Source organism: Gracilinanus agilis, chromosome 1, assembly GCF_016433145.1.
Source record: "Gracilinanus agilis isolate LMUSP501 chromosome 1, AgileGrace, whole genome shotgun sequence".
Lineage (NCBI taxonomy): Eukaryota > Metazoa > Chordata > Mammalia > Didelphimorphia > Didelphidae > Gracilinanus > Gracilinanus agilis.
Genome location: NC_058130.1, coordinates 586743404 through 586766205, shown reverse-complemented (window position 1 = coordinate 586766205; position 22802 = coordinate 586743404). Strand labels below are relative to the sequence as shown.

The 22802-nt window shown below is 35.1% G+C and overlaps 1 protein-coding gene across 1 annotated transcript in view; it reads right to left on the bottom strand.

Annotated features, from left to right (window-relative positions):
• Positions 1 to 22802, bottom strand: part of ATP9B (ATPase phospholipid transporting 9B (putative)) — a 506373-nt gene that overhangs the window by 148360 nt on the left and 335211 nt on the right. The window contains exon 13 of the mRNA XM_044683481.1: positions 380 to 522. Coding sequence (XP_044539416.1) covers positions 380 to 522 — 143 coding nt within the window. The remainder of the gene's footprint in view (positions 1 to 379; positions 523 to 22802) is intronic.

Genomic DNA, 22802 nt, shown 5'->3' with positions numbered 1-22802 from the left:
TTGCCACCTCCTCACTTTGTTATGGAAGAAGTTATTTCGGTATATTGTATAGCCTTTGATTTCTTTTAATTCTGAAACCTGAATCACGTTTTCCAATATACCTTTTTGCTATTTTCCCCGTACTCATTTTTGTATTAAATACGAAATCACAGTCTGTCTTGATTTGAAAAACTTGTGAAATGCTTTGTAAAAAAGAATTGTAGAGTTACAAAGACTAAGAGGACATCTTAAGTGGTATAGAAAAATGATACCTGAGTAAAGTTATAAAATGTTAAAAGTAAAATCACAGTAATGTATTGTTTATATATAATTGTATTATAATAATTGCTGATTGAATGTTTATTCAAATCAAATAAAAGATAAAGATTAAATATGATACCTGTTTTGTCTGTTAGCAAATAAACTAAACGTCCAAGTTCTTCTGGTATTGTACTTGTTCGGACAACAGTCCCAGGAATATGTTCGTCTTTCATAATCATCCATCCATAAGCTGCTTTGCCCATATCCAAGTTCACACGCAAACTGCCAAATAAACCCCAAATACAATTTTTAGCATTGTACATATACCTATAGGATTTTTCCATTCTAACTTTTAATGTAGAAATTTCTTTGGATGACATTTGTCTTTAGAATATATTTTTGGACATTAAAATAAAATTAATTATATGAAGGCTTTCATAGAGACAGCAAAATATTTCATTTTTTTCCTTTTCTTAAAACTCTTACCTTCAGTCTTAGAATCAATACTATGTATCACACAGCTAGAAGTGTCTGTGGCTAAATTTGAACCTAGGACCTCTTATATCTGGGCTTAGCTCTCTATCCACTGAGCCACCTAGCTGCCACCAGCAAAGTATTTCTTTGGGGTTTGTTCACTTCAGTCTTCTATAATAAATAGATAGATAGATAGATAGATAGATAGATAGATAGATAGATAGATAGAGAGATAGACAGACAGACAGACAGACAAATAGACAGATAGATGAATAGATAGGTAGATGATACATAGTTTTTAAGTTTCCCTAAATAGATGAACCAGTTCTAAAACATTTTGAGAATTTTAATTAAGTTTAATGCTATTTGATTATAAATCATGAAAGTTTGGGGACAGAAGAAACCTTGAGGATTATCTAGTCTAATTGCTTAGTTTATAGAGTCAGCCAGAGAACTGACTTAACCAAGATCGTATAGAAAATTTATATCATGGTAGAACCAATTTTAGAATCCAGATGCCCATATTCCCAGTTCAATATTCTTTCCCCTAAAGTACACTGATGTTTAGCTTCTTTTTCACCCAAGGTGAATGCTATCTATATTTAATATTCTAGACTTAATGTGATGATGATGCATAATCACCTTACTCAAAATCTAAAGTTACATCTCTAACTGGGGGATATAAGTTAAGGAAGGCTTTTTATTAATTTTAAAATGGGTATTACAAGAAATGGGGCAGAGTATCAAAATATAAGGTTGAAAGTAAGGATAGAATACATTCTAATAGCTCCAAAACATGCTTTAAAAAAGAATTCTTTTTAGCTATAGCAATGAAGTAGTCAATGATGACCTCTTGGACTCTGCCAAAATGGCTCACTATTGGAATCCTTTATTCAGAAATGACAAAAAAAAATTATCTATATAGCTGTATATTTTGCAACTGGCAGAAGAAAATACTGGAATGTAATGAAAGTGTTCACTGTTTTGCAACCATTTTCTAGAAATTCAAAACATTTCTGGCTGTTTTCAAAGAAAATTTATCAAAATAAATAACTTGAAATATTAAAAGTTTACTTTTATGATGGTATCTCACTTTGAAGTAGTCCTGGTTTTATTGCTAAATCCTGAATAACAATATTTTAAAAAAGCAATAGCAAACACAACAAAGATAGTCATTCTCATGCATTCTATTCTTGTAGGAAACATAAAAGCATAATATAGTATCTGATTTTATTTCATTTACTTTGAGATTGGTAAAGATATCTTGTAGCTCATTAAGGAAATTATGTTAAATCCAATGGACTCTAAGCAATCACATTTTCAACTTTATGGAGAGTATGGGAGGGTTAAGTACTCCCCGAAAGTTGGAATTTCCAGATGTTAAGCTTTAATGGCTACTAATAAATGGCACTGAAAAACTCAGGCTGTATTCAAAAAGAAGTTGAGATAAAATAGGCTGAAATAAAAGGATTAAGGGTAAGACAAGATCTACCAAAGTTCATCTTTTAAACTTCATTAGACTATATAAATAACTTGGTTAACACATATTTCATGACCTTTAGCTCAAAAATTTAGTTAGTGGCAATATAGTTTACTACACAGTATTTTAGATTGGGAATCAGAAAAGTTGATTATAATTTCAGGATATATCCCCTATCTTTGATCTTGGGCAATGTATATATTCTCATTTTATGGTTTCAGTTCTCTCATTTATAAAATATGGAAATTGGAGTACAGCTCTCCAAGATTCTTTCAGTTCTTGATTTGAATAATTCTTTAGGTACTTGTATACTATTAAACATATTTATTTTTATGTCCACCAATGAAGTTGCAGTAGTCCTGCCACTAGAACAATAAAAGTCTAATTAATAATTTTGTTCATTTAATAAACATTTTACATTTCAAGTACCTCCTATACTCCAAGCATCTGCTGGCATTAGGGATAAAACAAAACAATTCCTGTTCTCAAGAAGCATATATTTCACTAAATGGTTATATTTTATTGGTATCCTACTGATTTCATTTTCCATAAATATTATTTTACAACAATAGTACAATACAGGATCAGGCAGGAAGGTTGTAGCTCAAATGGATGCCAGTAAATAATTTTTTTATAATTACCAAAGATAAAGAAAGTCTTGTGTTAACAAATTGATGATAGGGTTTGATAATAGACTAAAATCCATATATTAGAATCTTATTATTCATCCTAATGATATAGGAAAATTGAAGATGCCACAAATTCTTCTTTAAGTGTTCATCTGGACCACAAATGAAAGTCAGTCGTATGTAACCTATATTGAAGAAAAGGGGTAGCCCAAGGAGAGGTATTATTGGAATTTGTCTAACTCAGAAAAAATAGTAAACAAAACAAGGTGATTATTATTTTGTAGTAGAAGGATATGAAAATATGGCTATTTGTGGTTTTATATCCTAATTTACTATATTTCCAATAGAGTCCCATTTACTACTTACTCAGGATATTTTTGGGCAGGTAGGTGACAGGCCTGAGTGCCTAGAGTACTTAGCCTCAAGTCAGGAAGACTCATCTTCCTGAGTTTAAATTTGGCCTCAGACACTTGGCTAGGTGTGTGACCCTGGGTGAATCACTTAACCTTGTTTACCTCAGTTTCCTCATTTGTAAAATGAGCCGAGGAAGGAAATCAGCTTTGTCAAGGAAATGCCAAATGGGGTCTAGACTCAACCAAACAACGACAATGATTAAACCACCCCCATTACCAGAATATCTTCTGACAAATGGACCCAACACATGACTTTTTAGGACAGGTCAGAGAAAAATATTTTTTCTTATTCTCTGTGGATTTTTTTCTTATTCTCTGTAGAAAATGGGCAATTAGTGAAGCTAGAATATTAAGGCTAAATTGGGTATTTAAAACCTAAAAAGAATGCAAGCATCCATAGCATAAGGGAACAGAGAGTCTTCAAATTTAAAGAATGGCAAAAGAGGGCTTAACAAAGTATGAAGTAAAGTTCTTGGCATAGTAACATATTGACATACTAAAGGAAGATGATTAAAGCTATATTTAAAAGACTAAACACCACAGTAGGCATACAAAGAAATACTACTTAGTAGCAGTGGCACCAGAAGTATATAATACAGGCAACATGACGACCAACTATTCTCTTTCTTAGAAGGGGAAAAAAGAAGAATGGGCAGGTTTTGTTATGTTGGATTTGAGCTAAAAAAAAAAAAAAGAACTTGTAACAATAAAGGTTGTTCAAAATGCAAACATATTATTACTAACAGCTGTAGGATTTCTTAATTTGGAAATTTAATAAAAGAATATATACAGATATTCTTTTCAAAGAGAGACAAAGAGAGAGAGAACTATGAGATTCCCTCTTCTCAAATGGCTTAAGTGTTATATTGTCTTCACTTAGGGAAATAAGTCAGATGACTTGTGTGGAAACTTTCAATTATAATTTTCTGACAAATATAAATGATTAGCATATATTACAAATGTAGCATCTTTTTTAAAAGGAAGACTTGGAATTAGTATTGGCTGTGTATCTTTTTGCTTACTTTGTGCTAAAAAAGAATAGCACTGAGTACTGGAGACAGAACCAAAACCATGGAATTTGTCCTCAAAAAGCTCAAATTCTAATGAAGGAGACAACATACAAACAGTTATGTAAATACAAGATATAAACAGAATTAATGGTGATAAACTCCAAAGGAAAGAACTAGCAGTAGAAAGGAGGGAGGGAAGGAGAGGTAAAAAACTAGGCAAGCCCTATTTAGAAAGAAAGATTTGAGCTAATTGTTAAAGGAAGCCTGGGAAATCAAAAGATGGAGGTAGGAAGGGACAGTATTCTAGGCATGGAGGATGGTCAGTGAAAACATATAGAGCTAGGAGATGGGAGTGTCATGTGCTACAATTCAAATATGTTTAAATTGAGTATAATCTTATTTATTCTATCAATGAAAGCAAAGACAAAGACAATAATATAGAAAATGCACATTTAAACATGATATAACATTGAAAAGGTGTCTAGGTCAGCAAAGGGACTACAGAAAACTTAGAACGATTTAGTACAGAAAAAAAGGTAAAATAATGAGAATTGGATTTATTAGTCTCAAGAGACTGTACCTTAATTGGTCACACAATAAATGCAACTAGTTGGGAAGATTGTAGAGTGACAGTTAAGCAGAAATTTGAAAGCATTATCTCAATATATCTTAGCTATTTAGAACTCAAACATAATGGTGAAACAAATGAATAGTACGACCAAAGTACATACTGAAGGAAGATAATTAAAGCTATATTTAAAAGACTAAACATCACAGTAGGCATACAAAGAAATACTACTTAGTAGCAGTGGCACCAGAAGCCACAAAGCTTTCTTATTTCACAGTATGTTAAAAACAAATAATGTCTTTCATTATACAGAAGATTGGTGAGACATACCTGGTTTACTGTTTAAAGCATTAGACCCTGTTATAAAGATACTACAACTGAGACTAAATATCTTCATGATGAAAATTAAGCCTAATCATTTACTTTTGATTTTCTTAAGTTACAGCTTTTAAGTTTACTTAATGACATATTGAAAAGTTAAATGAAAGAAAAATATTGTTTTCCCTCAACTCAGTATCAGTTTTGTATTTGTGTCCTCAGGGTCTAGCATAGTTTGACATTGTGTAGTTTCTTAAACATGCTTGTTAATGAAAAGGCAACAGGATACTAGATATCTTCTTTGAGTCATAGTAGACAATTTTATGCAATAATAAAAAAGAAACGATTTTTAAAACTATCCTTTTCTGGTGATTTCAAACCTCAAAAAAGTATCTTTACTCTCATAATCTTACTTTTAATCTTTTTAAAATGTTTTATTTGGGAATTGGGAAAGCTTGGCCTTCATTTGGAAATCTTACAATCAAATAGTTTTCATTAGTCAAGAATGGTTAAGTCAAGGTTAAGTCAAACTAATTGTATTTTAAAAAACTCATAGGCAGGCACAACTTAACTGACACAGACACATTTTAAAGTTCATTATATTTAAATAATTAGCACTCCTAATGTAGACAACAAATCTATTAACCCAACTTTCTTAGCCAGATCTCCGTATTTTAAAACTCATGAATATCAGAATTGGATTGGGAATTTACTCTGAAATATTTCATACTTGAACTCTGATTCCAGGGAGAGAAAACTGAGGATCCATTTTGAAATCTGAAGAAAAAAAAAACTGGAGTAGAAATTCTGTTTAAAGGATATTGAATAAGAATGGAGAGATTAACTTCTTGGTATTTGGATCTCAGTGATGACTCCTGATGTGAGAATAGTTGAATCCTGGTGCTACAAAGCTGCTTCAAGACACTACACTGAAGGCCAAATAAATCTAAATATGCTCTTTAAAATATACAGCATACATCACATTAAACCCCATGATACCTGATACATTTAAACACTAATTTTATTCCAATTAAACCTACTTCCTTTAATTCTACCAGCTGAAAAAATGTCCTTGAAAGCTTTTTCTAAGAATCTCCTCAGGAAATGAATCTGCCTGAAATAATATACATGTACACCTCCATAAATAAGATGTATTTTTAGGGTAGCCTCATGTAAGCAAAGGAAAAAAGAAACTATTATAAAGTTTCAACATGAAAAGAACAGAACCTTAAGACTTAAAAGAAGTCTGAGGAGTAATCCGGCTGAAGGGAAGATAGCAAATGAAAACTATTAGGGCTTTGGGGTTGTGTTATAATACAGAAATGAGAATACCTTTGAAAAATGTATCATAGCAGAAAAAGCACTGGACTTGGAGTCAAAAGAAATGGGTTTCAATTCTGGCTTTGCCATTCTCTGTGATTTTGGTTAATTCCTCTAACCTGGAACCCAGTCACACAACTTGCAGAGACTGGATCTCTGTTCATGTTTCTGTGACTCTCCACAGTCCCTGCATTGATGATAATCATTGAGGCATTCACAACTTGTCATTGTACATTATTACATGTACAGCTATTACTGTGTACAATGTTCTCCTGGCTCTGCTCACTTCAGTTTATATTATTTCACATAAGTATTTTCAGGTTATTTTTGTGATCATTTTGTTTGTCACTTCTGATGGCATATTAATATTATATTACAAGTATATACCACAACTTTTTCAGTCCTTCCCTAATTGATGGACATTCCTTAAGTTTCTAGTTCTTAGTCACCTGAGGTATAAGAAAAGTTGCTATAAATATTTTTATAAAGTTGGTTCTTTTCCTCTATCTTTGGGGATATAAATCTGGTAGTGGTATTGCTAAGTTGAAGGGTATGCACAATTTTATGGCCCTTTGTGCATGGATCCAGATTGCTCTCTAGAATGGTTTTATCAGTTTGCAACTCCACCAGCAGTGTATTAGAGTCTCGATTTTTCCACATTTCCCCTCAAAATTTATCATTTTCATTTTTTGTCATATCAGCTAGTTTGATGCATTATAAGGTGGAACTTCAGAGTTGTTTTATTTGCATTTCTCTAATCAAAGTTAATAGGAATATTTTTTCACATACTATATAGTTTTAATTTCTTCATCTGAGAATTGCCTCTTCATATCCTTTGACCATTTGTCAACTGGGAAATACTTGGACTCTTACTTGACTCAGTTATCTATGTATCTGAAAAATGTAAAGATTTTTTCCCTGTTTGTTGTTTGTCTTTTAATCTTTGCCACATTGCTTTTGTTTGTGCAGAAACTTTTAATGCAGTCAAATTTATCTATTTTATATCTCAATGTCTTGTTTTGCCTAAATTTTTCCCTTATATTCATAGGTCTGACAGGTAAACCATTTTGTGCTCCTCTAATTTGTTTATGGTATCATCCTTTATTTCTAAATCATGTATCCATTTTGAACAATCTCTGCATTCCTGGTATAAAACCAACCTGGTTACAGTGTATAATCCTTGTGACATATTGTTATAATCTTCTTGCTAGTATGTTGTTTGAAAAGTTTACATAAATATTCAATAGTGATATTAGTCTATAGTTTTCTTTCTCTGTTTTTGTTCTTACTGGCTTAGGTATCAATACCATATTTGCATCATAAAAGGAATTTAGTAGAGTACCTTCCTCAGATATTTTTTCTGCATAATTTATATAATTATTTTCTTTAAATGTTTGGTAGAATTCACTTGTGAATCCATATGGCCCTGAGGAATTTTTTTAGGGAATACACTGATGGCTTATTCAGTTTCTTTTTCTGAAACAGAATTATTTAAGTATTTCACTTCCTCTTCTGTTAATCTGGGCAATTTATATTTATTTAAATATTTATCTATTTCACTTAGATTGTCAAATTTATTGGTATATAATTGGGGACATAACTACTAATAATTGCTTTAATTTCCTCTTCATGAGTTGTAATATCACTGTTTTGATTTTTTAATAACGGCAATTTGGTTTTCTTTTTTAAAATCAAATTAATGTCTTAGTTTATCTTACTGATTTTTCACAATACCAACTCCTTGTCCCCAGGTGTGTGTTAGGAGTTTGTTCAAACTCACACCACCACCCCAAACCACCCCAGGAACATCACCTCTATCTCAAGTCAGTTCAGCTTTCCTGATGGAGAGAGAAGGGGTGAGGCCAAAGGGACGGAGCCAGCCAGTCGCCTAGCATGAAAGGGGCAGTTAGGGTTGCAGACCCTCTCCGTCTCCTGGCTAGCTGGGCATGAGAGGGAAGGGCCCCTTTGTCCCTGGGCCCTACCTTATAGGGGCCCTGCTCAGCATCCCTGCTATCCTTGGAAGTGTCCTGTCAATGTGGTGCATATGTCTTCGAGAACTCATTGGCTTCTGCTCCCTCCTGTGGTACAGAGAGAGGGGCATAACAATTTTGCAGGCTTTGCAGAATTCATTCTGTCAGTTAAGGAGTTTAGAATCTTGGGAAAAGTTCAGTTGGTCTTGGAACTCGTGGAGAGAACCAGGGTCCATCTGAGCTCCTTCTTGAGATTGAAACCTGGCCTATATTTTGCAGCTTTTCTTTTGAGATTTGTTAATTTAGCTAATTCCTTTGAATCTCCCTACCATACCCTATTCCCACCTTCATTCTCCCTGCCTGAATTCCTGTGAGGGTTTGAAAGGAGGGTAGTTTGGAGTGTTATTTTAAACTTGATATTTTAAATAATCAAATAGGGCTTCCCCTTGCAACAAAGTATATATTGAATCTTTGTATCCAACTTTCCTAACCCCATTGATTACAAACCCATCTAAGAGCTGAGTTAAGGCAGGTCCTTTCTCAGTCTCACGTTCCTGCTTCTCTTCCCCCACCTGAAGTTTCTCTAAGCGGCTGTTAGGGCTTCCTTGTATCCTTCTACCCTGCCAATCTATCCTAGAAGACAATAAACCCCGTTTGTATTTAATCAAGACCTTCTGGTTACTTCATTAGTAGATTAATAAGAGAGGGAGGAAGAGAGAGAGGAATAACATACTCTCTGGAGTTTGAGGGAAGCTGAGGGTATCCATTTTGAAGGAAGTGTAACTTCAATATTTCTTTCCAGTCCCTTCCTGTGAAACTGACTAAAGCCTCGAGTCAGTTCCAAGCTGGCCATGGCTGGCTCTAACCTTGCTCTGTAAAAGTGTCCTTTTACTTGAAGGGCTCAGTCTATTTCCCTTCAGTGTTTGTCTCTAACTGGGTCCCAGTCTGTGTTTCCCTGCTGCTACTGCCTGCCTTGGATTAACTCATCCTCTCCCTTGCAACCCTTGTTACCTCAGTGTTATACTCCCTAAACTCAGACATTCCCTTATTTCTCCTACTACCTCAACAACCAACCTTCATCATTGTACCTTCTTTATTCACTCTATTGCCTTTGCATTGCCTTAGGGATTCACAAACCCTTATCCACAGTGCCTATCCTTTATTCCAACCAGCTACTACCTATAGCCTAGTCCCTTGATTACCTTCAGCCTTGGGTCCCTTGCTTTGACTTATTCCCTATCCCTACCAGCTATCACCCCTAGCTTCAGTCCCATATTACATCCTGCAAATCCCCTTATTACATATAGGTCAGGTTTCAATCTCAAGAAGGAGCTCAGATGGACCCTGGTTCTCTCCACGAGTCCTAAGACCAACTGAACTTTTCCCAAGATTCTAAACTCCTTAACTGACAGAATGAATTCTGCAAAGCCTGCAAAACTGTTATGCCCCCCTCTCTGTACCACACTCTTCTTCCTTAGGTGACTCCCCTGTGCACCAGACCCTGGCCCCCCTCCACCTTCTCTGCTCCCAACACTCCTGCCCACTCACATTCCAGCCTAGTCCTGCCTCCCCCAGGCTCCTACCCAACACCTGTTCCATCCCCCTCTTCTCCCTCAGAGGGCAGCTTCCCAGATGGGGCGAGCCCCTGCTAGGAACCCTTCACCTTTGTTCTTGCCCCAGCCTGGCTGTGTGTCCACAGGCCTCATTCCTACTCATGATGAGCACAGATCTGAGCCCTGGCTTCCCCCTCTCCCATCAAGAAGATGGGGGATGGGGATTGAATTCCAGGTGCTAGGGCTATAGGCCTTCAGTCAGTGTTCTGTACACTGAGACCCCCTTCCTGTACCCAAGCTCATCCTCATCCCAGAGGTTTGGAGAGAAAGGTGTCCTCCCTTCTTAGTCCTTCTGTGCTCCCCGGCTCCTGTTACTCAGTCCTGCTGTCCAAAGCACCTTGCCTGACCTCAGCTGCTCTCTTGGTTGGGCCATGGGGAAGGAGGAGTTGCTGTTGGATTTTTCATTCAATAAACTGGTGGTTTCTTACCAAAAAAAAATCCCTTGACATAGCAAAAACTCTGTGACACAGAATTGGATATATATATTTTTAAAAACCTGCAATACAGTGAAGCCACAATAAATGAACAGCAATATAGCAAGGGACAACTGTAAATGCATAAATATCAATGTAATGGTTCTATGTGTTCTTCACCCAAGTGCATGCCATACTTTCCTTGTTATTTTTATTCAGCATTTCATAGAGGTCTATCATTACTTTTCTAAAATTATATTTGCGCCCTTCAGCTCTTTGGGGTCAAAAAATAACAGCCACCAGGATATGGACTAGGCAATAAACATGGGCATTATAATCCTAGGAGAAGAGGTTGCTTGGTGAAGGTTGTTTACAGGTGAAGGAAGGACAAATTATCCATGCTAGTTTGAATTTAGAGTAAATAAAGGAAATTAGTATATAAAATGCAAAGAAAAGATAAAATCAGATTGTGGAGGGACTTGAATAATGGGTTCAGATGTTTAAATTTATTTCATAAAAAAATAGAGTCACTTAAGTATTTTGAGAGAGGGAATCCAATTCGATAAACATTTATGAATTGCCTACTATGTGTCAGGCACTGTGGCAAGAGGTGGGGATACAAATAAGAAAAAGAAGGCCCCTGACTTTAAGGAGCATACATTCTAAAGTGGGAAGACAGTATACAAAGAAAGCTGGAAAAAGGGGTGGGGGGAGCCACAAGGTGCTATCTGGGGAAGGGGCATCTTATTCTAGGAAATTGAAATGAAGCAAAGCTGCAGATAGAAAATGGATTGATAACATGGGCATGTTATGAAAAAAATGGAATGGAAGAGAATGAAGGGTGCAGAAGAAACTGTAAAATGTTATTAAAATAATAAAGAGGTGACAACCATGGGAGTGGAAAGGAATAGTCAGATGCCAGAAAGCTTTAAAACAAAATCCTAGAGACTTGACAACTGATTACATATGGTCTTCTCATTTTGAATGATTCTTTCTAATTCTATCTGTAGTAAATGTAATTTTCCTAAATTAAAGGATTGAAGAAGAAAGGCTTTAGAAGAGATGAGGAAGAGGCATGGGAGCTAGATCTGTCAAGGAAACCCAAAAAGCAGAAAAGGTTACAGAAGGGTAGAAAGGGGAATGCAAAATATTTGGGCTACTTTTTTTTTTTTTTAAAAAGAAACAGACGATAAGGTAATTTGGTAATAGGTGATTTGAGAAGAATAATGTAGGTTGTAACACAGACACATAAAAAAACACAGATTCAGTAGAAGTTAGCATGTTAAATGTGTGTAGTGTACAGTCAGTATGGATTTGTGGCTTCCTATAGAGGTGCTCAGGGGCTTTAGAGTAGGAAGGCTAAGGGTAGATGGTAGGGATTAATCAGAACTTGCTAATAATTAGGGAAGGACAAAAACAAAAGGGTTAAGCAGAGAAAAACACTAATTTGTGTTTAGAGTCCACTGAATCTTAAGAATTCCAGCCTTTGTTGGAAGCAATAGGGTCTTTATATTTGGCAAACTTAAAGTAAGATTGTGTGGCTTCACTGAAGATACCCAAGGGAACACAGGTAAGAAAAGAAGCAAGAAAAATATTCATACCCCTAAATGGGATAGCTGCACACCTCCATTAAATTGTAAATTTTTCCACTGGATTGGAAGCTCATTTAAGACAAGGGAAAGGTCTTTTTGTATCCCTGACCTTTTAGCATAGTGCTTGACCAGAGCAGGCCCTTAATGTTTACTGACTGGCTGACTGACTGTAGTTGGAGCTGAACTCTAGAAGTAAGGCAGCCTGCCTATTCTCAATACCACTGGTATCAAACTCAAGCAGAAATGAGAGCCATTAAACTTTACATAAGGATCCCTGCAGGATGCAAAGTAACTTTTTTTTGTTTATTTTTATTTAGAATATTTTTCCATGGTTACATGATTCATGATCTTCCCCTTCACTGTCTCCTCCACCCTCCAAAAGCCAACAAGCAGTTCCTTGGGTTATACATGTATCATTGTTCAAAACCGATTTCCATGTTATTTATATTTGCAGTAATCTTTTAACATCAAAATCCTAATCATATCCCCATCAAAACACATGATTGATCATATGCTTTCCTTCTGAATTTCTGCTCCCACAGTTCTTTCTCTGGATGTGGATAGCGTTTTTTTTTCTCCTAAATTCCTCTGGACTGTCCTGAATCATTGCATTTCTACTGGTAGAAAAGTCTATTACATTTGATTGCGCCACAGTGTATCAGTCTCTGTGTACAATGTTCTCCTGGATCAGCTCCTTTCACTCTGCATCAATTTCTGGAGGTCATTCCAGTTCACATAGGTTTCCTCCAGTTCATTATTCCTTTCAGCACAATAGGGATACAGAATAACTTTTAAAAACCACAAATCAATATCTATGTTCTAACGTAATTTTATTTATTTTGTTAAATATTTCCAAATCACATTTTAATCAGCTTGGGAGGCACTTGAGGAGCCTTTGGTAGTGATGCTGCTTCCTATTTAATATCTATGCTCTACTTTGCCCCACAATGGGATCAGGGCTGACGCCTCCAAAAGGGCAAAGAGCTGAGAAAGGATACAAGCAGGGGATATCACCAGAATGAGGGTCTTCAAGTCATGACTATAGGAGAAAGTCCATGATGATTCTGTACTTTGTGAAATGCTTTGTTAATTTGATGGGCATCACTCCTGAATTCAATGTTTATCCATGTTAAAGTGCAGCTCAAGGAAAGTGAAGAGGATTAAATGTTTTATAAGGAGGGGAAGTATCCAACCAAGATGGCTCAGATTGGTTTCCCTAACTAGAGTTAGGACTAGGGGGATAATGAGATAGGAAACTAAAAATTAAGTAATTATAATATTCTAGGCATATTCTATATATTGAGAAAAGGATCACAGAGAAGAGTGATGGAAGAAAGGCGGGGACAAGAGAAAAATAGGAGACTGGACAAAGAAGGAAATTTTGAAAGTGGAGGTTTTAGTGGTGCTGAAAATGCATATTAAAGATCCTTTTATTTCATGGATTTACAGAATCTGAGTCCTACCACTTGTAAGGAACTTCTAAAGCTATCCAGTTTACTAATATTATGAATGTATGGATGATGTGGATGGAGATTGTCTCTATTTTTTAAAGAAATGAGGCCTTTATTACAGAGATTTGTAAACAATTTTTATACCATCATGATTACTGTATATTACTTTTCATCTTATTTCCTTCTGTTTAGTTTCTGACTTCAACCTCCCCCAATCTGCCCTCTTTTCCATCAGGCCCACCTCCTTCTGTTTCCCATCTTACTTTTCTGTAGGTCAAAATAAATATCTATAGCCAACTGATTGTATATATTCTTCCCTTACGGAGCCAATTCCAATTAGAGTTAGGTTCATGTGCTCCCTTCCTTATCTCCTTCATCTTCCCCTCCACCGAAAAAGCTTTCATGCTTCTTTCATGCACAATAATTTATTTCATTCTATTTTTCCTTATCCTCTCCTCCAAATACATTCCTCTTTCTTGTGCCTTAATTTAATTTTTTTGTATCATCTCATCATATTCAACTTAAATTACTATCTGTTTCCTTCTAACTGCTATAATAATTATAGAGTTCTTAGGACTTAAAAGAATCATCTTCCTACATAGATATGTAAACAATTTAACCTTATTGAATATCTCTTTCTTCTTTATTTTTTTTATGCCTCCTTTGAATCTTGTATTTGAGTCACATTTTCCATTCAACTCTGGTACTTTCATCAGGAATATTTGAAAGTCTTCAATTTCTTTGAATACCCATTTTTCCCCTTAAGGATTAAGTTCAGTTTTGCTGGGTAAGTTATTATTAGTTGCTGTCCTAGGTCCTTTGCCCTCTGAAACACCATATTCCAGGCCCTATACGCCTTTAGGGTAGAAGCTGCTAAATCCTATATTATATTGAATGTGGGTCCACGATATCTGAATTTTTTCTTTTTGGCTGCCTGCAATATTTTCTCCTTGACTTGGGAGTTCTGGAATTTGGCTATAATGTTCCTAATAGTTATCCTTTTGAGATCTCTTTAAGGAAGTGATTGGTGGATTCCTTCAATTTCTATTTTATACTCTGGTTCTAGAATAGCAGGGCAATTTTCCTTAACAATTTTTTTAAAGATGATGTCTAAGCTCTTTTTCTGATAATGGTTTCAGGCAGTCCAGTAATTCCTAGATTATCTATTTTGGATTTATTTTCCAGGTCAGTTATTTTTCCAATGAGATATTTCAAACTTTTTTTTCATTCCTTTGACTTTATTTCTTGATGTCTAAAGGAATCATTAACTTCCACTTGCCCAATTCTAATTTTTAAGGCATGATTTTCTTGAGTGAACTTTTGTTCCTCTATCATTTTGGCCAATTCTACTTTAGTAAAGAGTTCATTTCCTCAGTGAATTTGTATATGGCCAATTCTGCCTAAAAAGTTCTTCTCTTCAATGCATTTTTGTATATCCTTTTCCATTTAGCCAATTCTACTTTTTTAAGAAGTTCTTGTCTTCAATTGTTTTTTGTGCCTCTTTCACCAAATAGGCTATTCCATTTTTTAAGATATTAATTTCTTCAGAATTTTTCAGAGGCTCCTTTACCAAGCTATTTATTTTTTTCAATGATTTTCCTCTATCACTTACATTTCTTTCCCCAATTTTCCCCTCTATTTCTTAGATTTTAAAATCCTTTTTGATTTCCTACATTAATTCTTATTTGAGTTTGAAAGAATTCATATTTTCTTGGAGGTTTTGGATACAATAGTATTGATTTTGTTGTCTTTTTTGAGGCTGTGTTTTGGTCTTCTCTGTCACCACTTTCTATGTTGAGATTCCTTTTTGTTGTTATTGTTTGCTCACGTTCCAACCTTTATCTTTTCTTTTAATTAAAAAAAACAAACAAAAACTGTTATTGTTGGACTTTATAAGTTCACCAAGCTTCAGGTTCTTTGTGCAATATAGCTGCCTTTAGAGCTAGCTTTGGGGACCTAAAAATTTTCAGTTCTTCCAAGGTGGTCTGATGTAAGGAGAGATATATTTAATACTCTCCTGGCCTGTGCGCTGGTCTGTGGGCAACTCATAAGCACTTTTTTCCGCCTTAGAATTGCAACCAGAGTTCCCTGCTGTCCAGTGGCTGTGAGTGCTAGTGTGTGCTAGTACTCCTCCTCAACCTGAAATCATGCCCCCAGACTGCAACTTGGTTCTGCATATGGGCAATGTGATAAGAGCTATCAAATGAACCCCTTTAATCTCCTTCTTTGGATGAAAAGTCATCCAAAGCCACCTTACTGTCCTGTCTGTGGCTCCAGTAGGTTTTGCTGCTGACTCAGCTGTGCCTATAGCGTATGGTTCCAGTGGGGCCTTGCTTTGTGCTCCTCTTCCACTCTAGTACAAAAGATCTTTTGTGCAAAGCCCTCTAAGTTGTTCTGGGCTGAAAAACTATTTCATCCCATCTTTTCTTCAGGTTATACTGTTCCAGAGTTTGCTTTGAGTTGTTATATCAATTTTTTAGAGGTTAATTTGGAAAACATTTGGTGGGGTACCTTTTTCTGTCGTTTTGGCTTTGCCCTAGTCTCTTCATTAAACTTGAGTTTTTCCCCTTTCTAGGGAACTCAACTTGAAGAATGTCATAAACAGAAAGTCTATGTAGTTTCCTGGGAAGGTAGGGCTCAAAAGAAGGATTTTAGACTCAATAGCAGGGGTTCTTAATCTAGAATGCAGGAATCCCTTTGGGTAGGTATTAAAGGGTCTTTGAACTTAGGGAAAATTATATCTGTATTTGTATCAACTTCTAACTGAAATTTAAGATTTCCTTCAATCATAAATGAACAAACCACAGTAATATTAGGCTTCATCAGACCAAGGGGTCTAAGAAAAAAAATTAGTAATTCCTGTTCTATGGTAATCTATTATAATGCTTTATGAAGGACTAACCTTAGCAAGAAATGTTAGGACCAAATGAACTTTGTTTCCTTTTTTGATAAGGTTACTAAATTGGTAAATGAGGAAAATGCTATAAATATAGCTATCTTGCCTAGATTTTAGTAATGCATTCTCATTCTGATCTTGTGCAACAGAGTTGTGATTAGATAATAATATATTCAGATGAATTCAGAGCTGGTTAAATGGTCTAATTCAAAGAATAATCAATAATGACTGAATGTCACCGGAGCAGGATGTTTCCAGTGGGGTTCCTGAGTGATATGCACTCAATTAAAAAAGGTAATGCAATTTTGTACTGTGTGAAGAAAGTCACAGCCTCAAGACACAAAGTGGTGATAGTCCCTCTGTACTGTGCCCTGGTCAAATCACATCTGAAGTATTGTATTTAATTCAGTTCAAGCCTTATTGCTTACTATCTGTAATGCAGCTTCATTCTCTGGTCCACTGGGCCTTGCCATCTGATATGTTGCTGAATCCTCATGACCTCCATCCCTTGTTATGTGCCCTCAGTTAAAACCTCCTATATATGTTTTCTCCCTCTTTTAAAGTGTGAGCTCTGAGAGCAAGGACTATCTCCTTTTTTTTCTAATTGCATCCTTAGCACTTTAGAGGCAGTGAGGTATAACATACTTGGAGTCAAGATCTGGGTTCAAGTATTATCTATGCCATGTAATCACTGAGATTCTTTTAGTCATTTAACTTGTCACTGTCTCAGACATTCTCTAAGTTTTATAATAATTATATGGGTCTCTCCTACTTGGTTTCATGTAATATATTTTAATGTTTTTGTATAAGTCATCAATAAAAATGTCAAATAGTACAGGGTCAAAGACAGAATATGTGGGCATTATCCTGGAGACTGCCCTCAAAGTTAACATGAACCTATTTTTGACTACTCTTTGAGTCAGGTATTCAAACATCATAGCATACCATTATCCTGGCCCCGAATTATGCATCTTATTTAAAATGATGGAATAAGAGTCTTTGTCAAATGTTTTGTGGAAATTTAAACATATATCTACAGCATTTCCTAAAACACTGCATAAATTGAGTTGTTATTAGCAAAACAATGCCTATGAAGTGTTTGCAAGGTTTTCCTACAACCTTTTGGTATATGAAATAAATGGCTTATAAGGATAACTTATTAGGCAGTGATAATCTGTTGCGACTGCACGAAAGCCCTATTATTATGAATCATCTCTACCAGAGCACTGTTAATATAAACCTTCATACCCTAGGGACATAAAAATAACTTGGCTATTTGGAATGTTTATTTGTAAAAGTGTTGCTTGCGATGAAATTTTATCTGTACATGAAAAACTGAACATGAATATGCTTGGTGCAAAATCACTTAGAATTTAGTGACTAAAATTGTATCAAAGGTCAATGACTACCTGGTAGTTCTTTTTTTTATTATCATTTTAATTCTCTGATGATTATAGATCAAAATTTAAAAGCAGTACAATTATAACTGTATATAACATATACATATATTTATTTAGGTTATATAAAGTATATAACAACCATATAAACCATTATAAATAAACTTCAATCCCTATATACTAAAACTGTATAGCATTACAGTTGTAATTGTGGGGCATAATTCCCACCTATTCTTATTCAAAAAGGTCGGAATTACTCAAATTTAACCAAATAAATGTGCTACTTGAACAAGATTTTTAAAAACCAGTTCCTTAACATTACAAGGTTAATTGATTTTTACTATTTTATGTTGCTAAAATAAGTTGATAATTACCCACAAGTCTGTATCTACTTTTTATGTATAAGTTACTGTCTGACAGTTTGGTATAATATTAACTTTTCTATAGTAGTTGCTTAAATTTTTCCCTTATTTCACATGATGAAATCAAAACTATCAATAAGCACACGACATGTTCTAAATCCCTCCTGATTAGAGAAATTCAAATTAAAACAACCCTGAGGTACCACCTAACACCTAGCAGACTGGCCAGTGTGGTAGCAAAGGAATGTAATAAATGTTGGAGGGGATGTGGCACAATTGGGACACTAATACACTGCTGGTGGAGTTGTGAAATGGTCCAACTATTCTGGAGGGCAATTTGGAACTATGGGCAAAGGGCTTTAAAAGAATGCCTGCCCTTTGACCCTGCCATACCACTGCTGGGTTTGTACCCCAAAGAGATAATAAAGAAAAATTCTTGTACAAAAATATTTATAGCTGCATTCTTTGTAGTGGCAAAAAATTAGAAAACGAGGGGGTACCCATTGATTGGGGAATGGCTGAAAAAATTGTGTTATCTTATGGTGATGGAATGCTATTGTGCTAAAAGGAATGATGACCTGGAAAGACCTCTAGGAATTGATGCAGAGTGAAAGGAGCAGAGCCAGGAGAACATTGTACACAAAGACTGATACACTGTGGTACAACTGAATATAATAGACTTTTCTATCCAGGACAATCCAAAGGAACTTAGGAGAAAGAAAACTATCCATATCCAGAGAAAGAACTATAGCAGGAGCAGAAATATAGAAGAAAAACATGTGATCGATCACATGATTTAATGGGGATATGATTAGAGTCTTGGCATGATAATATCATTCTATTACAAATCTGAATGACATGGAATTAGGTTTTGAACAATGATACATGTATAACCCAGTGGAATTGTTTGCCATTAAGTTTTAAAAGCAACTTCAACGTGATCTTCCACTATCCCACAGTAATAGGACATAGTAGTCATTTAAAGATGGTATACCCATGGAGGTTATAGAGTTACAAAAGCATTCTTTTTATAAATTATGATATAATTTATAAATAATAGCATAATAATTATGGGTAAAAAAACAGATGTAAACCATAAATAAGTCTCTGAATTAGAGGATACTGAAAAGGCCATTAACTTCAAAAATCTAACAAACTTTTTTTTTTTGGCTCCTCTATTTGTTATCTCTATACTTCGGGTAAGGCTTCAAAGAAGTCTCAGTAAAGCTTCAATTCAAGAAAGTGAATTTCTAAATTCAGTAGCAATGATTATTTTAGAATCTATATTACAGGTCTTTTTCAGTGCCTCATGCTTCACTGTCTTTAATGACTATTGCTCTGATGCAGAACCCTTAGCATTACTTAGGCTGTTAATTCATATAATGAGAGCTTGGGCATTTTCATTGGCAAACCTCCATCATACTCATTGCTTTGGCTCACTGACTCATATAAGATGGAAGTAAAATGCTGTATCCCAGATCTGATGAAGAAACTAACCCTCTAACTCTAATGCCTTAAAAAATGCTGTACTTTTAAAAATGACTTTATAAAGGATATAGCTATCAACTTGTCACCAAAGCATCTTACCCAAATTTTCAATATCCTTGAACTGTCATTAGATAGTATTTCTTTGGATTATCATTAAAAATCATTTAATAAGTAATAAGGAATCTATTACTATTATTAGTTATCAAGAAAGAGAATCTTTAAAAATTCCCTGTTCTTGAAGGAGCTTACAATTTGTGGTGGAAGTATTCTTGATTCCCCATTTTTTGTTGAGTAATATGGACAACTCAAGTGCTTTCATTCCTTTCAAGGCAATAAAAGGGAATGAATTTAACTTGGGATATTTTTATTGGAAATAAAGAGAAAAGTTGTTAAGATGTGTAAAAAATAAAATAAATGGTTGTCCTTTAAAGAGACTTTTCTACTGATCTTCTCAACTTCTACAAGCTTAGGGACTCTGATAAATGCAATAAAATAGTATTTTAGCACATTGTAGAAAAAATTATAGTGCCAGAATTTATACAAATACACTGTTAAGGCAAAGATGACAATGTTTTCTCATGTTTTGTTAAATCAAGAAGGATCAAAATTAGCACACATTAAAATGTTATCAAATTTAACATTAAAAATGTTTTACCTTTAAATCCTTTTTAGAAGAGAAAAATGTTAAATACATTTTATGGAAACTTTGGAAAGGGAAAATAATATTATTTCAACTAGATGTAAACACAAATTCTTCCAAATCAGTGTCCTATATTTTTCGCATTTTCCAGTTCTCATCCTTTCTACTAAATCTGCATAACTGTATTCTAAGAGAGTAGCAAAGGAGGTGAAATATCTTGTTGAAGTAGGCATGAGTTATTTTAGAGCTAAACTGAGCTAGTGCTAGAGATTCAAATTCTAACAAGTCTCCCTAAGCTCCACTGAACATATAAAATATAAATATGCTGACTGAAATCACCTAACTTCTAACTGGGATCCATATTCTTCATTTTGCATTTTGAAAAAAGGACCTGCAACCTTTTATGACTAAAGAAAATGTAATTTCCTATGACTTTTAAGTTATGGAAAGGGAAAAAGTGAATATTCTTCAATTTTATGGTGGCATATACTTTAAAGAAGAATACACTCATTTACTGTATTTCATTGGTAAAAAAGTAACTCTAAACTATAACTATGATAAATGAAGGATTATTCCCTTTCTACAAGAGAGTAAACTGAGGTTGAGAGAGGCCAAACACTTTGCTTCCGGTCAATAAACAATGGATTTAGGATTTAATCCTGGGTATTATGAGAACCCTCCTCCACAGAATAGTGATATTTGGCAGCTCCCACCTTCCCTATGATACAGCACAAAGTCCACTGGTCTTGAGGCCGTGGTAATAGTCATATGAAAAAAATAAATAACTTTTCTGAATCTGTTTTCTCAACTATATCTTAAGGAAAAAATGCTTAAATTCTCTATCTCACTAGGTTGCTGTGGGCTATTACTGTTATTTAAAGGGACACATTTTAAAAATTCAATTGTGAGCTAGGTGACTGAAATTCAATTCAATGAAATAAACATTGAAGCAGTAATGACTAAGGCATAAGGCTTTGTGTTAGATGCTGGGAATAAAACAAAGATGAAAAACAACATAGTTCAAATTTGGAAGGCCACATTGGGGAATATGACATGTCTGCAAATAAGGAAGGATAGCTCCAGGGAGAATATGAAGGGGAAAAAGAGAACTGAACAAAGACTTCAAGGAAAAGCAGAGAAAGGATGAAAATATTATTAGCTGTGAATGTCAGGAGTCACCTAAGTTGAACCTGAAGGAAGAGAAGGATTCTGAAGGGTATGATGAAAGAATAGATTCCAAGACTTCAGAGGACCTACACAAATGTATTGAGACTAGAAATAAGGAACTTGGAGAATCTTACAGAGTAGGGGAATGAAGAGTGTTGAAGCACTTCTGTATGAATGGAAATAAGGTGACATTAAGACTGAAAGGGTAGGTTGGAAGCAGGCCAAGAAGGGCCTTAAATATCGGGTGGGAGTTTGCAGTTTATCTTAAGACATGATCCTCATGATTTTTGAGCAAATACATTTCCATATCTCAGGAAATTCTGAGAAGGATGAACTGGTATAGGGAGAGACTAGCTGCAGGTAAATACTTTTTACCACGGAAACAATATTGGATGTGGTAATCTGATAGCCTGGTGTTCACCACTGCACCTTAAGGCCCATGGGACCTTTCCATCTGGCATGCATCTGAAATATTCCACATGGGTTGTATTCCCTTGTCCCCTATTAGAATGTGAGCTGCTAGGGAAAAGTAACTGGCTTACTTTTATATTTGTATTCTCAGTGTTTAGAATGATATGCTGTATAGAGTAAGCACTTAGTAAGTGCTTAGTATGTGCCAGGCACCATGCTAAGCATTTTGTAAATATCTTATTTTATCCTCAAAACAATCCTGGGAGGCAAATACCATTATTATTTTGATTTAAAGCTGAAAAAGCAGAATCAAACAGAGAGTGAGTGACTTGCTCAGAGTCACACAGCTCCTTAAGTGTCTGAAGCTGGATTTAAATTCAGGTCTTCCTGACTCCAGGCTCCCGTGCTCTTTCCACTGTGCCACTTAGCTACATATTTGGTAACAGACTACATTCTAGGAGTTTAAAATAGTTTAATGGTGGGAGTGGAGAGAATGAGAGAAGTACTAGTGGATGACCAGAAAAAAAAGGTAGAAAACATTTTTATTATTTTCAGTTGAAGAAGGTCAAAGAAGGCTTCATAAAAGAGTTGGGTCCTGAACTGAGGCTTAAAGAAAGGGAGAGATTTGAACAAGTAGAAAAGAGAAAATCACGAGAGAATCCTAACTTGGTTCATTCAAATTTATTTTACATATCAACTGGGCCCTTGCTATTTCTAAGCAATTGTTTTATACCTTTCTAATTAATTCATTGCTGGCTTTTCCAAACCTTTTCTTCTTTCCTCATACCTTGCCTCATATTTTACTGAAAAAGAAAATAAGAGTATTCACTGAGAGCTCTCTCTTTTCTTCTCTTTATCATAATCATATTGTCCAAAAACCTCCTACACTATGAGGTTGCTATGTGGCAATAGTGGCTAGAGCATTGGGTTTGGAGTTAAGAAGATCTGAG